At 42.1% G+C, this 21,201-nt stretch overlaps 1 protein-coding gene across 1 annotated transcript; it reads right to left on the reverse strand.

The window, feature by feature from the left end:
- Positions 1–5,519: 5,519 nt before the first annotated feature.
- On the reverse strand, positions 5,520–19,679 carry Naa11 (N-alpha-acetyltransferase 11, NatA catalytic subunit). Its single transcript, XM_050149549.1, has 2 exons — positions 18,963–19,679; positions 5,520–11,045 (listed from the first exon to the last, which is right to left on the reverse strand). The coding sequence occupies exon 1, from the start codon at positions 19,621–19,623 to the stop codon at positions 18,976–18,978; it is 648 nt and encodes a 215-aa protein (XP_050005506.1). The 5' UTR covers positions 19,624–19,679; the 3' UTR covers positions 5,520–11,045; positions 18,963–18,975.
- Between the last annotated feature and the right edge of the window lie 1,522 nt (positions 19,680–21,201).

Below are 21,201 nucleotides of genomic sequence, written 5' to 3' on the forward strand. Positions count from 1 at the left end.
AGAACTGGTTAAGGGATGAGCGTGCTCCCAGTTGGGATTAGGGGCTCAGTATCTGTCTTTATCAACTATCGGGTTACTTCACTGTCAAATGGGGGGCTTTGTAAGATAAGGAGATGTGATTGGAAGCATCTAGTCTCTGTTCTGAAGGTAGCCTCTTGACAATTCAGAAAGCTGTGTGTCATGGAAGAGAGCGGAACACAAGGAAAATGGTCTTGGGTGTGGGTGACTTAACTCTAGCAAATGAGAGGGCTCCTAAATCACAGGAAAGTATTATCCCACAGCCATTCAGATAGTTTCAAACCTCAGGAAGTGTTCTTATGCCAAACATATAGCACATGTGTAGCGGTGGCAGCTGCGGCACCCTTTGAGTTTACGAAGCATGAGCTTTGTATGTTCTTGCTCTTTCATTATTTTATCAGCACATGATTTTCAGATTGATGGAGTCCTTTGTGTGTGTGGTTATTAGAAGATCAAAAGATTACACGTGACTTCTGCTTTTAAAGTGATGGAATGACAATGTATAAAGCTTCCTCTTTATTCACTTATTGACCAGTCTTTCTCTCCTCCTCTGTCTTGGAAGCAAATGCTCAAAATCCAGGAAGAAAGGAGAAAAGGCGAGTGGGAAGTTTATTGCTGATAGACCTGGGACACACACGAAGCAATGGTAAAATGGAAAGAAGTACATTGTTCTCTATGGCTTAGTCAAGAGAGAAAAAAGATAATTTTGTAAATAATTTCAATTTTACTGGCAATGTGAATCAATATAACTTAGAATATATATTTATAACATATTCAACATGATAGCACTTTTAAATAGTGAAAGGTATCTACCCTTTAATTGCAAATGTCCTGGTCAAGTTTCTGTATGTCCAAACAAATAGCCACCAATATTCTGGTTTAATAATGTTGTCCCCATGGAACCCCATGGTCATGAAATTATCTATGGGAATCATTAAGATAATTATTTTGTGAAGGGAAACTACTGCTCTCTCATGTCCTACAGTTGTTAAAACAATTTTTTACAAAAAGGAAGGGGCAACCTCATAATGTATGCTTGTGGAAAAACTGCAGTCAGTCTCCTAGCTGAAGACTAAATGATTGTGCATTATAGTGTGCCTGTCTATGATAAGTAGATTATTATAGATCATTCTCAGAGGAGGTAGAGAAAAGATTGCACCGACATTAGCTTCACTGCTATTTGTAAGCTGTAAATTTTGTTAAATGATAGATACAAAGATGGAAGACAGATGGATAGAGGAGGAGTCAAAATCTGACCCAGGATGAATTAGTGCTGCAGCCTACGCTTCAGGGCTGTCTTAGTACCACAGGCTAGCAAGCAGCAACATCCAGCATCCCCCGCTCCCTCCCCCCCCGAAATGTACCGATTTATATGAAAATTAAGATTACAAATTAAAGCCTGACTATCCTGGAGTTTTCCAGTTCATCAGCCATCCAATAATGCCTGTATGCATAATTCCCGGAAGATTACTTTGTCCTTACAGCTAAGCCCTGTCCCTGATATGAAAGATCTCTATCCACTTTTATTGAAATAAAGAACTAACATCATAATCCCAATATTGAGGTATAATCTTCATTATCTCCTGACCCTCTTGAGGGTCTCTCTATCTATATTACTTCAGATTTGGTTTATTTATAATCCTTATGTATTTACTTTTATTGAGATAGGATTAAAAACTTAAAAAAAAAGCTTCCAAAATCCTTATGATCTCATGACTGAGTTTCAATTCAGCAACAATCAACTAATGTGGTAGAATGAGTATTTTATAGTGATTCTTATAGCTATATAGTTCAAGCTTGAAAAGGAATTAATTGGTCCCCAGAGCAACCCTGTTCCATCACATGAATTATTTCCATTCTAACTTGGTATATGAAATGATGCCAATATCTTTTTTCCTATTTATTAAAAAAGATTTGGAGGATGTGGTGCTGATGGTATGTGAAAAGACAAACAGACACAGAGCCATTCAGAGTTACTTTCATATCTTCCCTAATAAGTTTTAATTCATACCTATAGTTAATTACTGGTAAACTCCAACCCTCCAACTTCCCCTTTTTCCTAGAGCCTTAATGGCCTCTAGCTTTGCCTGGGGGCTGTTAACTATCAAGCTAGTCATTAATGCTGGTCAAAATGAATTCTTGGAGATTGTCACTTGCTCATTTCTTAACCATAGATAATGCAGACTTTCTGTAGGATGAAGCAGCACTTCAGCTATAGTTTTCTCACATAGGCATCAGGAAACACCCATTCAAACCATGTTATGCTGAGGTATTTTCAAGCCACGCCACTTAACATTTTTGATGCAATTCCAGGATGAGCTCTGAAGGTGCATTGTTCAACATGTCACGGGTAATCACCATGTTTTCTTATTTTAGTATTTAGAGAAACATACCTTAGAGCTTTGATGTGTTCTTCACTTGCATGTGTCTCTTATTTTACCTTTTTTTTTTTTGTTAAGAATTTGTAGGAAAATATTTGACTTTTGGCTTCAGAAATTTGCGTAGAAATAGAAGTACTTTCTTACTGCAGAAAGCGTCAGGGCAGTGCTGTCTTTAACATACTGATGACTGGCTGCAAAGAATTCTTGTTTTATCATTATTGATAAGGAGGATTTGGAATAGTTTTTGTTGGCTCCTTTATTCTCTTGTGTGTTACCTCTGTACCTGCTTTTGCCTGGGTACCTATGGAAACACAATTAAAAAGAAAGTGGGGAGGGAGAGACAGGCATGGTCCCAGAATCATTTTCAGCTTTCACTGACTCCCACATATACAATACTGTATGGTTAATGATGAGCTTTATTAAAGCATTTACAACACAGGGCTTGGCTAAGCTAACACTTTTGAATACCTGTTTTCTTACTTAACCATCAGATTTATTACTATTTAATGAATGTGGAAATTAAAAGCCTAAAATTGGGAAAGATGTGGGAGAGGAAGGAAACCATGAGGAAGTTTCAGGACTTCAAATGGCATTGGTTGTCTGGTACCCTGCTTCTTCATTGGCTTGCAGATAGGAGACGTCTTTTCTTTAGAAATCTGGCTCAAGCAGGTAAGACCATCTCTTGGCATTCCAAATATTGGTTTAAATATTCCAATAGGAGGGCTAATAATGATGCCAATGAAGTAGGCTTATCCTAACTAAGACTTGAGTGAGTTAAGTATATTTTATAGGTACCCCAAAATATTCTTTTTAGGAGAAAGCCCAACAGTTACTAAAAATTCGGCATGAAGTTTTGAAAAAAACTCTTATCTGTTATGATGTAGATTTAGTTTATAGATTAGTGGACATAATTGTGTGCAGGAAGGGGAGAAGGGAGAGGAAGACAACAATACGGGATGTGGACTAATTTGAAGGGCATCTAGTTTCAGCCAGGGGCGAACTACGGAAGCTAGTGCAGAGAAACAGAATGGCAGGTATCACAGCTGAAGGAAGGATTCACATGTAGTACAGAGAAACAGAAAGGTGGGTATCATAGCTGAAGGAAGAATTCATATGTAGTACAGAGAAACAAAAAGGTGGGTATCATAGCTGAAGGAAGAATTCACATGTAGTGCAGAGAAACAGAAAGGTGGGTATCATAGCTGAAGGAAGAATTCACATGTAGTGCAGAGAAACAGAAAGGTGGGTATCACAGCTGAAGGAAGAATTCATGTGTGCCCTTGGTTTTTGTTCAGTCCTACCTTAGAGGAGACAGCGCATATCATGCTGGGGGGGACAAGGTTTATAATTTACAGGGCTGTGACTTCTTAGGGAATAAATCTAAATTACTGGATGATTTTTAAAGCTTTACATATTGAAGTAAGCTAGTATTAAGCACTTCCTTCTTTCAAGATAGGAACTTCAGGAGACACAGTGATCATCCTTGCTATTCTAGCTTATCAAAATGCAAACCATGAATGCAGCCTTTTTCCTTTATTAAGAATTCTCAATTATTTTTAAAGTTAATTCCTTTCATTGTACACATAAAATGCCATCCAATTAATATTTTAAAAGATCTAGCTGGGTGTGGTGGTACGTACTAGTAATCCTAGCACTTGTGAGGTGGAGACAAAGATTTAGAAGTTCAAGTTCAGGTTAGAATACATGAGACCCTGTCTCAAAAAAAAAAAATCTATGCTTTGATTAGATGAGAATTAGGAAACACAACACATGTTTCATAACCCATCTTTGGCGTTTGGTCATCTGAAAATTCCCTCCATGCACATGTAAGGGACTATCTTTTCTCAAAGCAGGCTTCCAGGATCAAACCTAGGTTGCCAGGCTTTTGAAGCAAGTACTTTACCCACTAAGTCATCTTGTTAGCCTCTACATTTTATTTTAAAACATTGCATTTTATTTCTTTTTATTGTGTATATGTGAGTGCGGGCACACATGTACCACCAAGGATGTGTAGAGGTCTGTGGTGGCTTGAAAGGAAATGGCCCCATAGGCCCATAGGGGGTGGCACTGTTAGATTGAAGTAGGTGTGGCCTTGTTGAAGGAAGTGTGTCACTTTGGGGATTGGCTTTGAGGTCTCCTATGTTCAAGCTATGCCAAGTGTGACAGTTCACTTCCTGTTGCCTGTGCATCAAAATATAGAACTCTCAGCTCCTTCTCCTGCATCATATCTGCCTGCATCTTGCCATGTCCCACCATGACAATCAGGGAGTGAACCTCTGAACTGTAAGCCATCCAAGTAAATGTTTTCCTTTATAAGAGTTGTCATAATCATGGTATCTCTTCACAGTAACAGAAACCCAAAGGCAAGGTCAGAGGACGACTTTCAGGAGGCAGTTCTGTTCCTTGAGTTTCTGGGGTCAAAGTTGTCAGGATTGCATGGTAAGCATTTTGTTTGGTAAGCCCCAGAGGCAATTTTTGATAGTCAGCTTAGATTTATAAAGTGGAGTATATATACTTCTTTGCCTTTCCCAAAGTAGGTGCCCCAGGATATAACTGCAAGTGCAACCCAGAGTGACTTGAATGTAAGCACTATTAACACTATCACTCTTTACCTGAATGCAGGAATAGTCAGAGGGTAAACCTGGGTACAAAAGCTGAACGCATCAGCCCTAGACATTTAGTGTTCATAAAACAACCTACTTCCTACCACCTCAACAGAAGAAAGAATAAAATTAAAGAAATGACTGAAACCCTGAAAGCTATAGCATAGACTGTTGCTTTCAAAGGGTATGCACAGGTACAGGTGATTTGGGGGAACTCAATTCTATAAAAAGTTCATTAGTACGCCTTCCCAAATGACCCTGAGAGACTTCAGTGGTGCTGATTTGTTGTTGTTGTTGTTCTGAAACAGGGTATCAAACATCTCTTAAATTTTTTCTGTAGGCAATAACCTTCAAGTACGTCCTGACCCTTCCATCTCCACCTCTCATGTGCTGGGCTACATGTGCTATCATGTATTCTTGCTGTTCCCTTCACACTCAAAACATGTGAATGGGGAGAATAAGCAGAGGCTCATTATTTATTATATTTATTATATCAATTTATTTTATGAGTGTTACCGATACCAAGAGAGGAACAACTCTTATCAAGGCATTTTCTCTTTTGAAAAGATGAGCTGATTTGTTCCAATTACAGGATTTCACTTCTTTCTTCATAGCCCGCCCTTATTCACACACAACTGTTTGAGTGATAAGTTCTACGAAACACCGATTTTTCTCCTCTAGCCCCCGTCACTAGAGGAAAAAAAAAACAAATCAATACATGTTTTGTACAGGTTTAAGGATAAGAATTTCAATAGGAAAGCTATTAGCATGAATGTATACATGTCTATTGAAAAAAATAACATGAAATCTCCTTAGATTACTTCAGCACAATGAAACATGGAAGGCAAGGTTTGTTTTTATCTCTACTTGCGAATGGGAAATTTGGTGTGTCAGAGGCTATTCAGGCAATAATAAGTCAAACTAAAATTTAAACTACTGGATGTCGACTGGTTTAACCACTAACTTCCCATGTTATTAAATCATTTCTTAGGAAAACTGCTCAACTTGTGAAAGTCTGTGTTCTCTAGGTAAATTCTTGTAATGTTCAGTGGAGAGGAATGCCCCATTCCACAGGTGGTATTTATAATCTTAATTTTAGTCAGAAAAAGTAGTACGTGTATGGTTTATTAGTGACAGGATTTTTGTGGGGACTTGACAAAATGCAATTCTCACGCCCACATAAGGCAGAAGTGTTTAAACAGCCCTTCGAGTGCACCTCAAGGAAAGATCTGTGTTGTTTGAAATCCCGAAGAAGTATTCCTGTCGAAAGTATAAGGAACCATGACAATGCACTTGTTCTGTTTCACAGGATCTGGACAGGTTCTGTGTCAATGGAAGTTCAAACACAGAACACCCAGATGGTGATGGATAAAGGGAGCTGGAGACAAGGGTTGCCGGGCACATGCAGTTCCAGACCAGCCAGATGTCTGGCTCCTCACAGGGCTGTGCAGAATTTGATTTCTCTTTGTTCTGTAGACAAATTGGGGACGTTTCAGTGTGACTTTCAAGCACTCTCTTTCCAGGCTTGTGCCACGTACAAGCAGGGCAACCCTGGAGTTACTGTTTGCTTGAGAAGTAAGGATAGAGTAGGGCAGAAAGTAATGACGACAAGCTCCTAGAAAGAACACGGGCCAATCACATCATGTAAATGTGCAAATGTATCTGTGCCTCAAATCCTCATCTATGCAAAATCTGATAAATTTAGTTGAGAGCCACTTTAAGTTTACAGGAAAGGGCAAAAAGTAGATCCCTTAGTCCTTCCCGTGTTTATGGTGAACGAAACTTTATTCAATCAGTTGACTCCTCAGCCTCCTTTGAAATGTGTAAATGGAATTCTTATGGAAAGTTCTCCTTTTAACTTACCTTTACACAGATATGGTGCCTTGCACTAATCAGTGACTTCGAGACAGTGCTGTGCAAAGCGTCTGGTAGGAAAATGTTTACAACACCAGGTTCTGATGTTCCAGAGCTGAACCAGAGCTAAGAAAAGGACACCTTCTGAGAGGGGCCTGTGGGATTCTGAGCACTTACAGAAATGAAACACAAAATACATTGGCTAGAAATTCTCCTTGATGTGGGAGGTGGTAATTTAACAGTCCTTTTCAAATTCCTATAATATGTTAGAATGAAATTTTAGACAATTTTAGTGTCTGGGTTAATCTATTGTCTGTCAATGGACACAATAAAATGAGATTTAGAAGTTAAATCTTCAGAGCTATCACGATATTTCTATGGCAAGCAATACGGCTTAAACAGTAAAAGCACTTGTCCCTTCAGTCCCTGGGACCCACATGGTAGAAGAAGCAATTGTCACAAGTTGTCCCTGGACCTCCACATGGCTCTGTGGTGCATGTGCCCACCCAAACATAATATTTAAAAAATTAATGTGAAATCTTAAAGGACTCTCACAGATTTTTTTTTAAGATGGAAGAACTAATGCAGCCATGTGGAGAGCAGAGGATACTCTGAATAACTGTGTATTGATATGGGTGTGGCTATGAGCGTACACACAGAGATGGCAAAGCTGTCCTCTGGTCAGGTCACAGATGTTGATAGTGTGTGCAGAAAAGGTCTGCCCACCATAGCCATACTCCCTCAATACATTTATGGTCTGATGACTGCTCCTTTACAGGGACTGCTGTAGTCTTTTTCTTTTTCATTCTTTACTCTTTGGGGTCCCAACACCCAGTTTCCAAATAAATTCACGGAGACTTATTCTTACTTATGAATATCTGGCCTTAGTTTGGCTTATTTTTAGCCAGCTTTTCTTAAATTATCCTGTCTGCCTTTTGCCTCTGTGATTTTACTGTATATACCTTTCTTTACTTTGTGGCTTGCTGCACAGCTGGGTGGCTGGCCCCTGGAGTCCCCTTCTCCTTCTCTTGCTCCCCAATCTTCTCTTGCCAGATTTCTCCTATTTATTCTCTCTGCCTGCCAAGCCCTGCCTATCCTTTCTCCTGCCTGGCTACTGGTTGTTCAGCTTTTTATTGGACCAATCAGGTGTTTTAGACAGGCAAAGTAACACAGCTTCCCAGAGTTAAGAATGCAACACATCTTTAAACAAATCTCCACAGCATAAACAAATGTAACACATCTTAAAATAATATTCCACAACAGACTGCTCCTGTTGTATTAGCTGAACCTGGCTCTTTATCCAGCTGTGTACTATAACCCATGTCCCCTTGTTCAGCTGCATGTAGTAACCCCACATCTCCATTCTATATACTAAAGGGACTGAGTATCCACTGGGCTGCAGTTTCTCCATCAGAGAGCCCAGGCCACCCAACCCCAGCTTCTCTGTGCACCTGCATTTGTCTTTATTCATCCCCTCACCACCCAGTCAGGTCAAGTCCCTGGAAGGCAAGGACTCAGCTCATCAAAGCAATCCAATACATGACGTAATGCTGGTTATTATCAATTACTTCGTAAACTATATACAAACATCTTTATTGTAAGCATTTTGATATGTTTGGAACTTACTACTGAAATTATTGGTCATCAACCTCTTGACACAGTATCACAAACAGCATTTGTGTGAGTGAGTATTTAAGAATAATTCTGATTTATTTAGAGTCTACCGCAAACTAATCAAACAAGTAATTCGAAGTAACTCAGACTGGCTAGAAGTTGAGTTCTATGACCCATACTAGTCAATATCAGCATTCCATAGAACTAATGAGATAAATTCCTTTATTTCTTGATCCTTTCAAAGCTTACCAGCCTTGGTTCAATTTCCAGTACTACTCCGCATGTCTCTCTCACCCCTATATTCCATTATTTTATTTCTTATCATCATCTCTTGCTTATTGGTCTTATCTCAAAGGAAAAAAAAAAACAAATTTTTAAGCACGCAACTCACAGGCTTCATTCACAAGTTGATGCCACAACTAAACAGAACTTTACATCCTGGAGAGGAACACATTTGAACAATTTGCTGAGACCAGGGTCCAGCCAGTATGAAGCCACACATGAAGAAGGGGTGTGAGTCACTGTCTGCAGCCAACAAAACTGCTCATACGATGAACTAGTCTACATCCTTGCGTTGGTCTCTCTAGGACCAGCTTAAATAAAAAGCAAGTGATCTATGCAGAAACAAACCATGCTCTGCTCTGTCTGTAGAGAACGGTGCTGCTACGAAAGCAGCGCCAGAGGTGCCCACCCTGGGACTGGCAGAAACTGCTGCTTCTGTTCACGGCAGCGCGCGCACGGGAAAGCTCGGAACTTGCTAATTTAGGCCCTAAATGATGCTAAGATCCTGTTTCCTCTCACTATCTCAACAGGCATGACCCACACTAGGTAGGCATTGCTAAGTTTCTGCTGTCTCCTGGTAAGAAAGAAAAGAGCCAACAGTTTTAGTCAGCCACGCTGCAAGCATCTGGAAGCCTTTCTTATTTCCCAACTGCTCCAAGGATTAACATCAGGTTGCTAGAGAGGATGTGGCTGTCGCTGAGCTGAAGAGAAATCACCCAGGTAAGCTGAGGCTACTCCTTCTGTTCCCCATCTGCTGAGCTGTTAGCACGAAGACATATTGACAAGGGCTCAAGGAAAACATGGAATATTCCATCACTAAGATTATGCTGCCCTAGAGACAGATGTTAGAAAGCTGTAACATCCAAAAATAAAGAGATAATCACATGCTTGAGGGGAACGACTAAAACCATTTCAGAGGGAAGGGCGAAAATGAGAAAGGAAAACGGAAAGACAGAGGCCCGTGTGGCCACACAGACTGGAGTTGTAGCTCTGCCTCGGGCAAGCCTTTGCCTGTACACAGGCCTTCTCCATGCACTGGGGCAGGCCTGTAAGAAGTACTTATCAGGGCTGCTATGAATTACAGGGAACAGACTTATCTCTTGCCATCAGCTGGTTAATGTCAGGGCTTAGATGTAAACCCAGTTTCATACAAATCTAAACATAAACATGGACATTTCGGTAATTAATGTTCAGAGAACATGAAAACATTAGTCAGTTCTAAATTGATCTGGCTGTGACTTTTCTGCGGAGTCAAAGCCCTTTGCCTTCACTTATATTTACTAATTCACTACATAGGGACCACAGTTGAAGTTTACATATTTACAGTTGATACGTGGTTGTCATATGTTAAGTCAACACTGAACAATTTTAAACAGCACAGTCTCCTTTTTGTGACATTTTAACAGCGCTTTGCAAATAAATGCAGAGTCCGACCAGGAGCAACACGGACCAGGTTGGGCTGAGATCCCGAACAGTTCTGTGCTGCACCGCTTCCATTGATCTCTCTGTAAAACAGAGATAATAATGTCCACCCCCGGGGTCACCCACAGGATTACATGTACACACATGCCATAACTGCGTGTGCACGCTCAATCTTCAATAAATGGCAAGTGACATCATTACAAAAGAAAGCAAACAAAGACAGAAGGCAACTGATGTGAACAAGCAGAAGATCGCCCCATTTAATGACTCCTTGTTCTTCTCCTGAAACCCACACACTCTGCTTGTGTGGGGGAGGAGGGGACCCCCCATTTTTACCACATTCTCCCTCTGGAACGTGGGGAGAATACCCTGTGAAGGTAGAGGATAGGACAAAGGGAGTTCCAGAGAAAGCGAGAATAAACAACTTCTGCTGGAAGAGGAAGGGGAATGACATCTAACCTGATGGTGCTAACTCCCCTGTAGTGATGGGAACCCAGACAAACAATGGCAAAATCTGCAAACCAGAGGCTTCAAGAGTTGCCCTGCTTCCTGTTTGGCATTTCTAGGAGCCAGCTGTGCAGCGTAACCACAGCCCGACGTGGGAACGCTACAATCAGTACAATGGCAGCATGGTGAGAGGGCCAGGGATGTTCTGTCATGGCAGGCTTTGCGCTTCCTCGGCTCTTGCCCAGCAGGATCCCATGCTGATGCATACCTTCATGATCACAGTAGCTTTATGTGGAAGAAGAGATGAATATGAGAAGCCTTTCGAGTCAGTGTCAGGTAAGCCCAGCAGAGAAGAGATGGCAGAGTGCACTGGCCAGGCCAGGGTTCGCAGGATAATGCAGCTGAGACATGCAGACCAGCAATGCTGTTGAGAAAACAAAGTACATGAGCAGCAGTGGGCATGGGACTGACAGCCTTGAAAGAGCTGTGGAAGAATGCCAGTTTTCCTCCGAGGTAGGGTCTCTGAGAGGGGCCTATGTCCATGCACGTACAGGCAACACTAACTGGTCAGCTTTTTTTTTTTTTTTGGTTTTTGCACATTAAGTCAGGAGGCTAGTTGGTGGTGAGGGACAGGGGAGGAAGAAGTGTATTGATTAAAATGTATTATATGCTAAGAGTTCAACTGCAGATCAATGAGGAAACCGCCAATCAATCTGTTCTACATGGTCCCCATTGGAGTTGGTGGAAAGCACACACGAGCACAAAGTTTCTACAAATCTGAGGCTTTTTTGCCGCCCTCCCCAACTCCAGCAGGACACGCAGCATTTCCTAATGCCTGCAGCCCCAGGCTTCTCTACGAAAGGGGGGCAGGGTAGGGTATACACACCAACCAATGTGCCCTACAGAACATGTTTCAAACCTAAAGAAACTGAAGAACTTTTGTCGTCTTCCCATTACTCAAGAGGATTTTCCATGCAGGGCAGGAGGTACATGCCTGTAATCTCAGCACTAGAGATTTGAGCAAGCAGAAAGCTGTTTCCAGGCTGGTATGGGATACAGAATAAGATGCTATCTCAAAAAGCAAAACATTTGCAGGAAAAAGAAGAAAGGATTTAACACAGCAAAAATGGAAGGAAGGCCTCAGCTTCTGGTTAGAGAGACACTGTTCTTTCCGTGAGTTACTTCTTCACTGAGACTCAGACAGGAATCCAAAGTTTGGATCCAAAGTGAGTATTTGATAGAAATTAAGGCTTGTTCATACAGTCAGTGGCTATCTGTTGAGTGCCTACCAGGAATTAACAATGTGTTTTAATATTTAAAAGGATAAATATTTATATATTTAAATATTTATAAAGATAAACAAGATGTGAGTTCTATCCTTGACGAGTTACAATTTGTGTGATGTGAATAAATTTGCTCCTGCCTATTTTTAACAGCAAAGAAACAATAATAGAATATCACAACTATAAAAAACTGAATTACCTTTTCCATCTACCTTGCACAGAGAAGTAATGATACAGGCTACTCTTGCACACAAAGGAGTTACAAAGCATTTTTTTTTAATAAAAATCATCATTACAGAAAAGTCTGTTTCCAAAATAGCATAGAATCAAGAGGCAATATTATGCAAAATTATGTTTAAAATTTATATTTGGGAGTTGGAGAGATGGTTCAGTGGTTAAGAGTGCATACTGTTCTTTCAGAGGCCCCAAGTTCAGTTCCCAGCACCATCCCAGGTGGCTGACAACCACCTGCAATTCCAGTTCTGGGGGACTGGATGACTCTGGCTTCCACAGGCACCTGCACTCAACCACACACAGACATACATGTGACGAAAGATAATGACAATACATTCTGATAAGAAGTACACTAGATTTACTAGCAGAGGGGCGAAGATATGAAGGAATATATCACAACACTAGAATTACTGGTTCCGTTTTTTTTTTTTTTTTTTTTTTTTGATTTTTCAAGACAGGGTTTCTCCTTAGCTTTTGGTTCCTGTCCTGGAACTAGCTCTTGCAGACCAGGCTGGCATCAAACTCACAGAGATCCGCCTGCCTCTGCCTCCCGAGTGCTGGGATTAAAGGCATGCGCCACCACCGCCCGGTTCTGGTTCAGTTTTTAATGAACATCGTTTGCACAGATATACAAAACCATATAAAACAAGTATTTCATGACTGTCTTAGTTATCTCAGAAAATATTGCTTGAAGCTTTTAAGAAACTAATGTGAAAAAGTGAAATAACATTGTAATAAATGCTCTAAGACATTTGTTTTGAAAAAATGGACACTTTTCATGAAGATTTTCTTCTAAAGATGTATTGCATCCCTTAATTTATAGTTTAAGTTCACATTTTATATGACCAGGTATTCTTTTATTTCTGCAATTTTATATTTAGTCATACATGTATTTATAGGTATGTACATGTGACTGCAGATGCTCTTGGAGACCAGAAGAGGGTCTTAGATTATAGTAGAATTGCAACTGTATTTTAATAAATAAAGACTGCTCGAAGATCTGAGAGTAAAACAGTCCCACTGGCTAACCTTACAGACCAGATTATGGTAACACACACCTTTAAACCCAGTAGCCACACTAGTTGCCATAGAAACTGGGCAGTGCATGTCTTTAATCCCAGCCCTAGAGAGGAACATAAGATGGGGGAAGATAGCTCTCAGACACAGTCTCCTTCTGAGATTCCAGGAGGTAAGATCGCCATTCCAGACTGAGGTCGAGGTAAGAGGCAGTGGCTGGCTGTTTTACTTTTAGAATCTCCAGGTTGAACACCAACTTTTGACCCTGAGTATTATTAATCGTGCTTCACCAGAACCCTGAGCTAGAGTTATAGGTAGTGCTGGGGACCAAACTCAGGTCCTCTGCAAGAGGCCTGCATGCTCTTCACATCCAGGTCGCTGTCCAGCTTTACATCACTAGGCTTCCTGAACCGTGGGCACCGAAACCTGCAGGATGAATGTTGTTAATAGGACCTTGTGAATAAGGAAGAGAATGCTATGCTTTTACAATAAAAAATATCCATGATGTTCTGGAGATATTAATTTACGGAATGGCATAGTAGGATATTTTCAGAAATACTTACACTGACTTTTTGGGAACCACTGTTGACTTGTAGAATTTAAATATCTCTTTTCTTATCTTGTTCCCCACTACATGTATTTGACTGTACGTGCCAGTGCACAGAGAGCATGGAGTGAGGTTTGGGGGAAAATCATCTCTCTGTTATGTGTACCTCGGACACAGTCAGTGTTCAGCCAGCCTGTGTATTGATTGAAATGGGACACTGGTAGAGTTTATAAATAATTCAGCAAATAGACTCCATCTGATTAGCTTTTCAAAACAGCATTTCCTCTCTTAGTGCTCTTTACCATCAGAGGGCAGCCGCATTTGAAATCTACAGATCCTGGCATATCTGGGCTAAGGTTAGACCAGGAATTCACCAGCCCTGCCAGTCTCCCTAACTACCCCCAACATTTCCTTGTATCACTCTGGTTCTAATTAGTTGTCTGGTAGAATTAAGAACAGTCTATTCCAGTGAGTGCTCATGTGACCACTTAACAACTTTCTACTACAATGACAGCTTCACGACAGGAAGAAGAAACTAGAAAAGCAGAAGTCACCGGAGTAACCCCAGTTTACTCAACAATGCTAGCTCAACCGGGAGTGCTGAGACGTCATCATTTTTCCATTTTGTTATTAAGCACCAGGCACGTTCTTCTTGCCAGGAACAAGGCATAGTGTGATGGCACTCCTGTCTCAACCAGCATGTTTTGAACTGACCCGTCTTCATGGCTACGGCTCCCTAGAGACACTGCTGCCGCTGAGCCTGGATTCAGCTGAGTGCGTTGACGTTGAGCTTGTCACTGAAAGCTATTTTAGTCCTCAACTGCCTCCTTTCCAAGACTGCAAACTGTTGCTGCTCAGACTCACCGCTCACCATTTGATTACTGGAACGGAGGGAACAGAAGGGTTACTATTAGCCTCTATTAGCTGGATCGTCAGTGGGAGTGGTACCTAGCAGCACTAGAACCGTCTTATGTAATCTTCACATGTGGGGAACCTGGGTAGCTGAGTCAGTCCCTCCACCCCAGTTCTCCCTAGCGAACTGCAGGATGCACTGCTCTCTGCGATGAGATGGCCTGACCTGTAGCAAAATGGAATATTCGTCCTGCTGACCTGTCAGGGACAGCATGACTAAAGGAGACACTCGCGGACAGTCCTGAGGACAGCTGCTACAGGAAAAGCAGTCATGTTCATTATTATTTTTAGGATGAAGATACCTAACTGTCCTATTTGCCTGAGGAGGGAAATAAGAAAAAATAAAAACTCACTCTATGGCACTTTCTGGATGCGCCTGAACTCTAGCTCCATAGGAGGGCATCCCGGTCCAACGGTGTGGAACACTTTCACGGCACATCCTTTGGCCCATCATCTTTGTCGCGTCACCATTGCCTTTCCCCTTTAAGCAAGTAACACTGAGCTGGTGACTGCTGAAAGGGGCAGTAAACTTCTGACAGCTTGGGGGGTATCAGAGTGGAGGGACCATTTCTTTCAGAATTGAAAGAGACAAAATGGCAGAAGGTGGTGGAAACCATTGGTAACCTGCCCAAGTTTGTACCAAAGTAGAATAACTATGCTAGATAGTTACATAAAAATCCTAGGTGGATTCCCAGAAACCCCTGTGGCGTGTCTTGAAGGGGAGTGACAAGGATCCCCAGCTCCTGGCTGGACATGAAGCAGCTTCCCACATCCAAAGCATGACTAGGATGCTTCTATCTGTGGAAGAGACTCTGCTGTTTGCTAGCATTCTGCCTTTCCCCCCTTGGGGCAAAGCTAAACCACATTTCTTTACCTCCCTTGCCATTAACCAGAGAACTGGGGCTGAGTCTTTAAGCTCAATGAAGCTCTGTGTGGATTTACCCTCTTCCTTTCCCCACTACCCAAATGGGCATGAACTGGCAGAAGATGTTATTTTAGCAAATAGGACCAAATAAGCAAGATAAAGAAATTTGTATTTGTTTCTATTGTGAACATATGCAGTAGGAATACTGGCTCTACTCGGGGCTTTGCCACAATAAAATCACAGTGTATATATTATAGCTATTGCAGCCATCTCAAATGTCACTTACACTATTATCAGACATACTTAAAGATAATTAATCAACACACATACTGCTAGACTTATTTCTTATGCTACTAAAGCAATCACATTATTGTTAGAGACATTTAAAACCTTGACAATCCTATTTCAATAATTTTTTCCTTATAATCCACATGATAGTGATGCCTTCAGGAAATGTTTTTCCTTCCCTAAGAGATCTTTGAGCTTTCTTTACCAGGTCACCAAGGGGCTGTAGAGACGTTCTTGGTGGATCCCAGAGCGCTTGATCCGGAGCAGAGCCTTGCTCCTGTCCACCTAGTCCTTATCACCCTGCAGACCCACACTACTCTGAGGGAAGGAGCTTAATTCGTAAGCCACTAAGTCAGCTGCACTTTTATTCAACAGTTCAGTTACTTTATGCAGAGCACTGCATCCTAACTACTGAAGTGACACCAACAAGATCCACAGTGGCCTCTGGTTGGCTCTGACCCAAAAATAAAGACTGAGGAGCAAACATTAGATGGGGCTATGCAGGTAAATCTCATCAAATTCAAGGGCACCCAGGGCAGACCATGCCACAAGAAAAGGGTGGGAGGGAGGGAGGGAGGGAGGGAGGGAGGGAGGGAGAGAGGGAGGGAGGGAGGGAACGAGCATCTCAGGAGATATCAGCCTGGAAGGGAGATGAAGTTGAATACAGGAACCTAAGGCTCAACTATGCCCCACAAGGAGACAGTTCCATTGTAATTGTATTTGTACAATGGGAGTCCTGAGTGCCATGCCAGAAGGAATCTTATTGGGTATTTTTCTCTTCATCTAATAGATGAGCAGATGTTTTTATTTACTTGATTTCTCGGGTCCTAAGGGCTTTTGAATTTACTACACTTCATATGTAGTTTTTATTTTCTTATTTATTTATTTATTTATTTAAGATTTCTGTCTCTTCCCCGCCACCGCCTCCCATTTCCCTCCCCCCCCCCAATCAAGTCCCCCTCCCTCATCAGCCCAAAGAGCAATCAGGGTTCCCTGTCCTGTGGGAAGTCCAAGGACCTCCCACCTCCATCCAGGTCTAGTAAGGTGAGCATCCAAACTGCCTAGGCTCCCACAAAGCCAGTACGTGCAGTAGGATCAAAAACCCAAACGCTCTTATTAGCTCTGTTCTCAAGACCGAAGAGCAGCAAATTACCACAGAGATGGAATCCATATTGCCTACACCCTTCCATAGAGATTTTCAAAAGAAGTAGTTAAAAAAAATAATTTGTTTAAATAAAACTTTCAGGGATAAAAAAACTCTTTCTTTTGATGTTTTCTTTCTTCTCCTTATTTTAAATCGCAGTACTGTGTGTGGAACCAGGACCTTGTATATTAGACAAGGGAATGCCGGCTTCACTGTGCAGAAAAAGGGTTTGAGACAGGCAGAAACGTGATGACCTATCTCTGAGAGCACCTGTTTTCCATTTTATCCCCCCCCCCTTGACATTCTTCTCCTGCCTTGATCCCCGACCAGATGGATCCCACTGAAAGTTTAAAACCGTCCTTAGTGCCTGGACCCTTGAATTATATGACATAATTCTTTCTGGAAGAAATGCTCCCATATTCTATTATTATAACTGAGCCTGTTCCTAAAATTTAAAAGGTGCTTGTTGGTATGTTTCTTTAAATTATATTTGTGTGTGTGTATGTGTGTGTGTTTATGGGCACATGTGCAGAGGTCAGAGGACACCTTTTGGGAGTTTATTCTCCTCTATCATGTGGGTCCCAGGGATTGAAATTGAAGTTGAATTCACCAGACTTGGCTGCAAGTACCTTTAACCCCTGAACCAGCTTGGCTCTTTTTTTTTTTCTTAAAAAATAATAACAGTATTAGTAATAATAATAATAATATCTCACTAGCCCAGGATGGCCTCAAACCCAAACTCAAGATCTTCCTACCTCCCCCAAAGTGGAATTACAGACACGTGCCACTCTGTGTGGCTGTAGCGGCTTCTTAGAATGTTTTAGCAAGTATAATACTTTGCTCTAAATTTTTGTGTGAATTTTCACAAATCCAAGAGTGAAAAAGCAGCATAAGGAACCCACAAGCACATATTTCTCACCTTCAACAATCATTACATGCTGCCATTCTTATTTTATTCCTAGTCTTTTTATCCCGCAGTCCTTACGCTCAAACCCAGGGACCACTCCCAGGCGAGGCAGACACTCCTCCCCACTCCAGCCCACTCCTGCCCTTTGTCGGCTATTCCTATTTGAATTCTCCATTAGAACTGGTCCTTTTTTTTTTTTTTTTTGGTCTCTTTATTTTTGCTGGTGTATTTTTAAAAACAATTCTAGGCATTGCATTAGTTAATTTGACTAAAAATATTTTTGTATGATAATTATTTCACATTTAGCACACTTAATGCAACAGAAACTATGTTGGAATTTTGCCTGGGTGTCTAAAGTCCTCCTAGTGGTTGTGTGGTTGCTATTATTTTTAGTTTAACAGAAAATTCTTTTGTTGTTGCTTTTTGTTGGTGGTGGTGGTGGCACTGGATCTGGGACTTCCTGCATGCTAAGCGGAAGCAGTACCAATGAGCTACAGTCCCAGCTGCCCTCCTCCTTTAAAATGCCACTGAGTTGCTGAAGAAGTCAAGACATTCTTCTGTCAAACACCACATTTTCATTCTGGATTTTGCTGACTGTACTGTGGACCTTCAACATGTCCCTTTTATAGAACACACATGTGGGATCTACAAAAGAGATCTCATTTCTTTGAGCCAGAATACGGACGGCATAGGTGACACCGTGGATACCTTCACTGTGTGGTCTAGGTCTTTCCTATCATTATTACAAAGGGCCTCCAAGTTTCCCCTATTAACTATCAATGCCCATCGGCTCCAGAGTCATAACTTTATAAAGAGCTGTAAAAGGGTGGTTTTAGAATTCCATCATTCCAATTTATTAACTGGAATTCTCAGAAGATACAATTCCTTACACGAAGTACAAGGTTACCCAGGAATCCGACTCATGCCAAAGTGCACGAGGAATGCCTCTTATTTTGATTTTTCAGCGTGTGAATTTTTGTGCATGGTCTCTAACAGTGAGCCCTGAATCTTGGCTGTCAGAGGTACCAGTCTGTGGTCACCAAGAAACCTAGCAAAAGCACAACAGGAGTGGACAGGACGGGATTGGGTAGGACAAGATATGACGCAAAGGGGTACAGAGGGGCCTGGCCAGGGAAGAGAATACCTTGGGCAAGGCTCTAGGAGGTGGAATCCCGGTCCTCTGAGCTGTCCTGGTCTTCAGTGCTGTCGCTGCCACTGTCTTCACCGGCAGGGTTCTCTTCGGCACCAGGAAGTGTGCTGTCCTGGGCCTCCTGGTTCTCTCCGGAGCCCAGAACCACGTATCTGCCCTTCTTCAGCACCAGCTGCCGTCTCAGCTCTTCCGCCATCTCTGAGAGATCCCGCTTCATGGCATAAGCATCTTCCCCATCGGCGTAGTACTTGGGTTCCACCTCACTAACCTGGAAGTTGAGGGTGTTCGAATAGAGGTGCAGGGCCGCCCTGTTGCTCTTCCGGACGTGCAGGGACACGTACTTGGCGCTGAAGTTCTCGATCATCGCCCGCGAGGCCTGGTCCATAAGCTTCTGGGCCAGGCCGAGGCGCCGGTGCGAGCGCTTCACGGCCAGGGAGGTGATGTGCCCGTGCGGGACATCGTCGGGGTCCTCCTCCATCTTGGCCAGGACGTAGCCCACGATCTTGCCGTCCTCGTCCTCGGCGATGTAGGAGAGCTGGGGCCACGACAGGCCGTGGTAGAAGTAGTACTTCATCTGGTAGTTCTCGGGCAGGCACAGCAGGTTGCAGTGCTGCATGTTCATCAGGTCGTCGGGCCGGGCATTGCGGATGTTCATCCTGGCGGGCGTTGCCTCGGGAATGGACTTCAGCTGGCCAAGCTGCACGGGGCAGGAAGGCGGGAAGAGCGATGGGCGGAAGGGGTGGGACTGAAGGAGTTTCCGGAAGTCCCGGACAATGGGATTTCCAGTTGTCAAGCCGGCACCTGCGCACACGGGGGGAGAGGGCGGAGCTAGAGAAGGTCTGAGCGCTGTTCTGTTTGAGAAGTGTGTGGCTCGCTGCTTCCTGTGTTTTGTCTTTGTTTCAATTTTAACTTTTCTTTTTCTTTTAAATTTGCTTATTCTCTGTCTGTATGTAATGTGTGTATAGGTGTGTGTGTGTGTGTGTGTGTGTGTGTGTGTGTACCGTGGTGCATGTAGATGTCAGCGGACAACTTGTAGGAGTCTCATTTTCCAACAAGTGGATCCCAGGAATTTAACTCAAGCCCTGACTATGTCAGCAAATGCCAATACTCCCTGTACTCAGCCATCTATTTGGACCCAATTTTAACCTTTTAGTTTGTCTGCATCTGAATAGCCCTGCGTAACTCGAACAAACATCTGTGCCATCCATCCCAGGCGGCCTGCCCTTTCTGCCCCTTGCCCCACGGACTACTGTCTAGTAGGTTTCATATAATAAAATCATACAGCATGCATTTTATTTGTTTTGTGTATTTTTTTTTCACTCGCTATATGTGGGTTTTGGCAATATTGTACACAGCTGAGGCCTCTATATTCTTGTTTGTTTCCTATTCCATTGTCTAAGTTTACTGCAATTCATTGGGAAGTTCTGCTGTTCCTGGCTATTTGTGTTATTTCCAGTATGTGATAGTATAGAGAGCATGGCTAACTGTTGTTGAATATTTAGGCACATACTCACCTGGATTAGAGAATATAATGATTTCCAAACGTTATACATATTGCTAAGCAAATTTGCAGAGTGGTTGCTCTATTTTCCTGTTAAAAATATGTTTCATGTTGCAAACAAAGACACCACCACTCCAAATGAAGTGTCTGAACAAGGTAAAACTCTCGATCATTAAGGCAAAACTCTCGATCAAGAATGTGTGCTCAGAAGACTCGACACACAGACAGGAAATGCATTGGGTTTTTATTTTAACTCCAGTGGTGACTGTGTCTTTCCTGGTTGGCTGGGGTCTTTACAATCTTACTCAGCTGTCTAATCTGAAAACAAAACAAAAGACTACAAAAACTGGTGCACAAAGAATGAGGGAAGACCAGGGATGGAGTGACTGTTCCAAGCCATAAAATTTCTAGAATAAAGCAATGGACATCTGTATAAACAAAGGCTTTACTGGGTACGGAGAATGAAAACATTGTATCAAAGGCTTACAGGATAGTGGTAGGGGAGATAAAAAGATCTTAATTCCTTGTCCTAAACACACATTATAAAGTATTTAATAGAAAGATGTCATATGTAATATTTCTTACATTGTCAGCATATGCTATTTCTCCATTCTTTTCATCTTATACATTCTTGTGCAGGGGTGGAGGTGCTGTGGTGTGGTTTATTTTATGGGGACTAGTGATTTCTGAGCACCTGCTTGTTAGCTGCTCTCCATCCTCTTTTGGGAATCA

The sequence above is a fragment of the Alexandromys fortis genome, unplaced genomic scaffold (assembly GCF_014885135.2).
Source record: "Alexandromys fortis isolate MF-2015 unplaced genomic scaffold, M_Fortis_MF-2015_v1.1 scaffold_0, whole genome shotgun sequence".
Lineage (NCBI taxonomy): Eukaryota > Metazoa > Chordata > Mammalia > Rodentia > Cricetidae > Alexandromys > Alexandromys fortis.

Bases quoted from the DNA above. Each gene is read 5' to 3' on its own strand.
- Naa11 (XM_050149549.1), bottom strand. From the start codon at position 19,623: ATGAACATCCGCAATGCCCGGCCCGACGACCTGATGAACATGCAGCAC.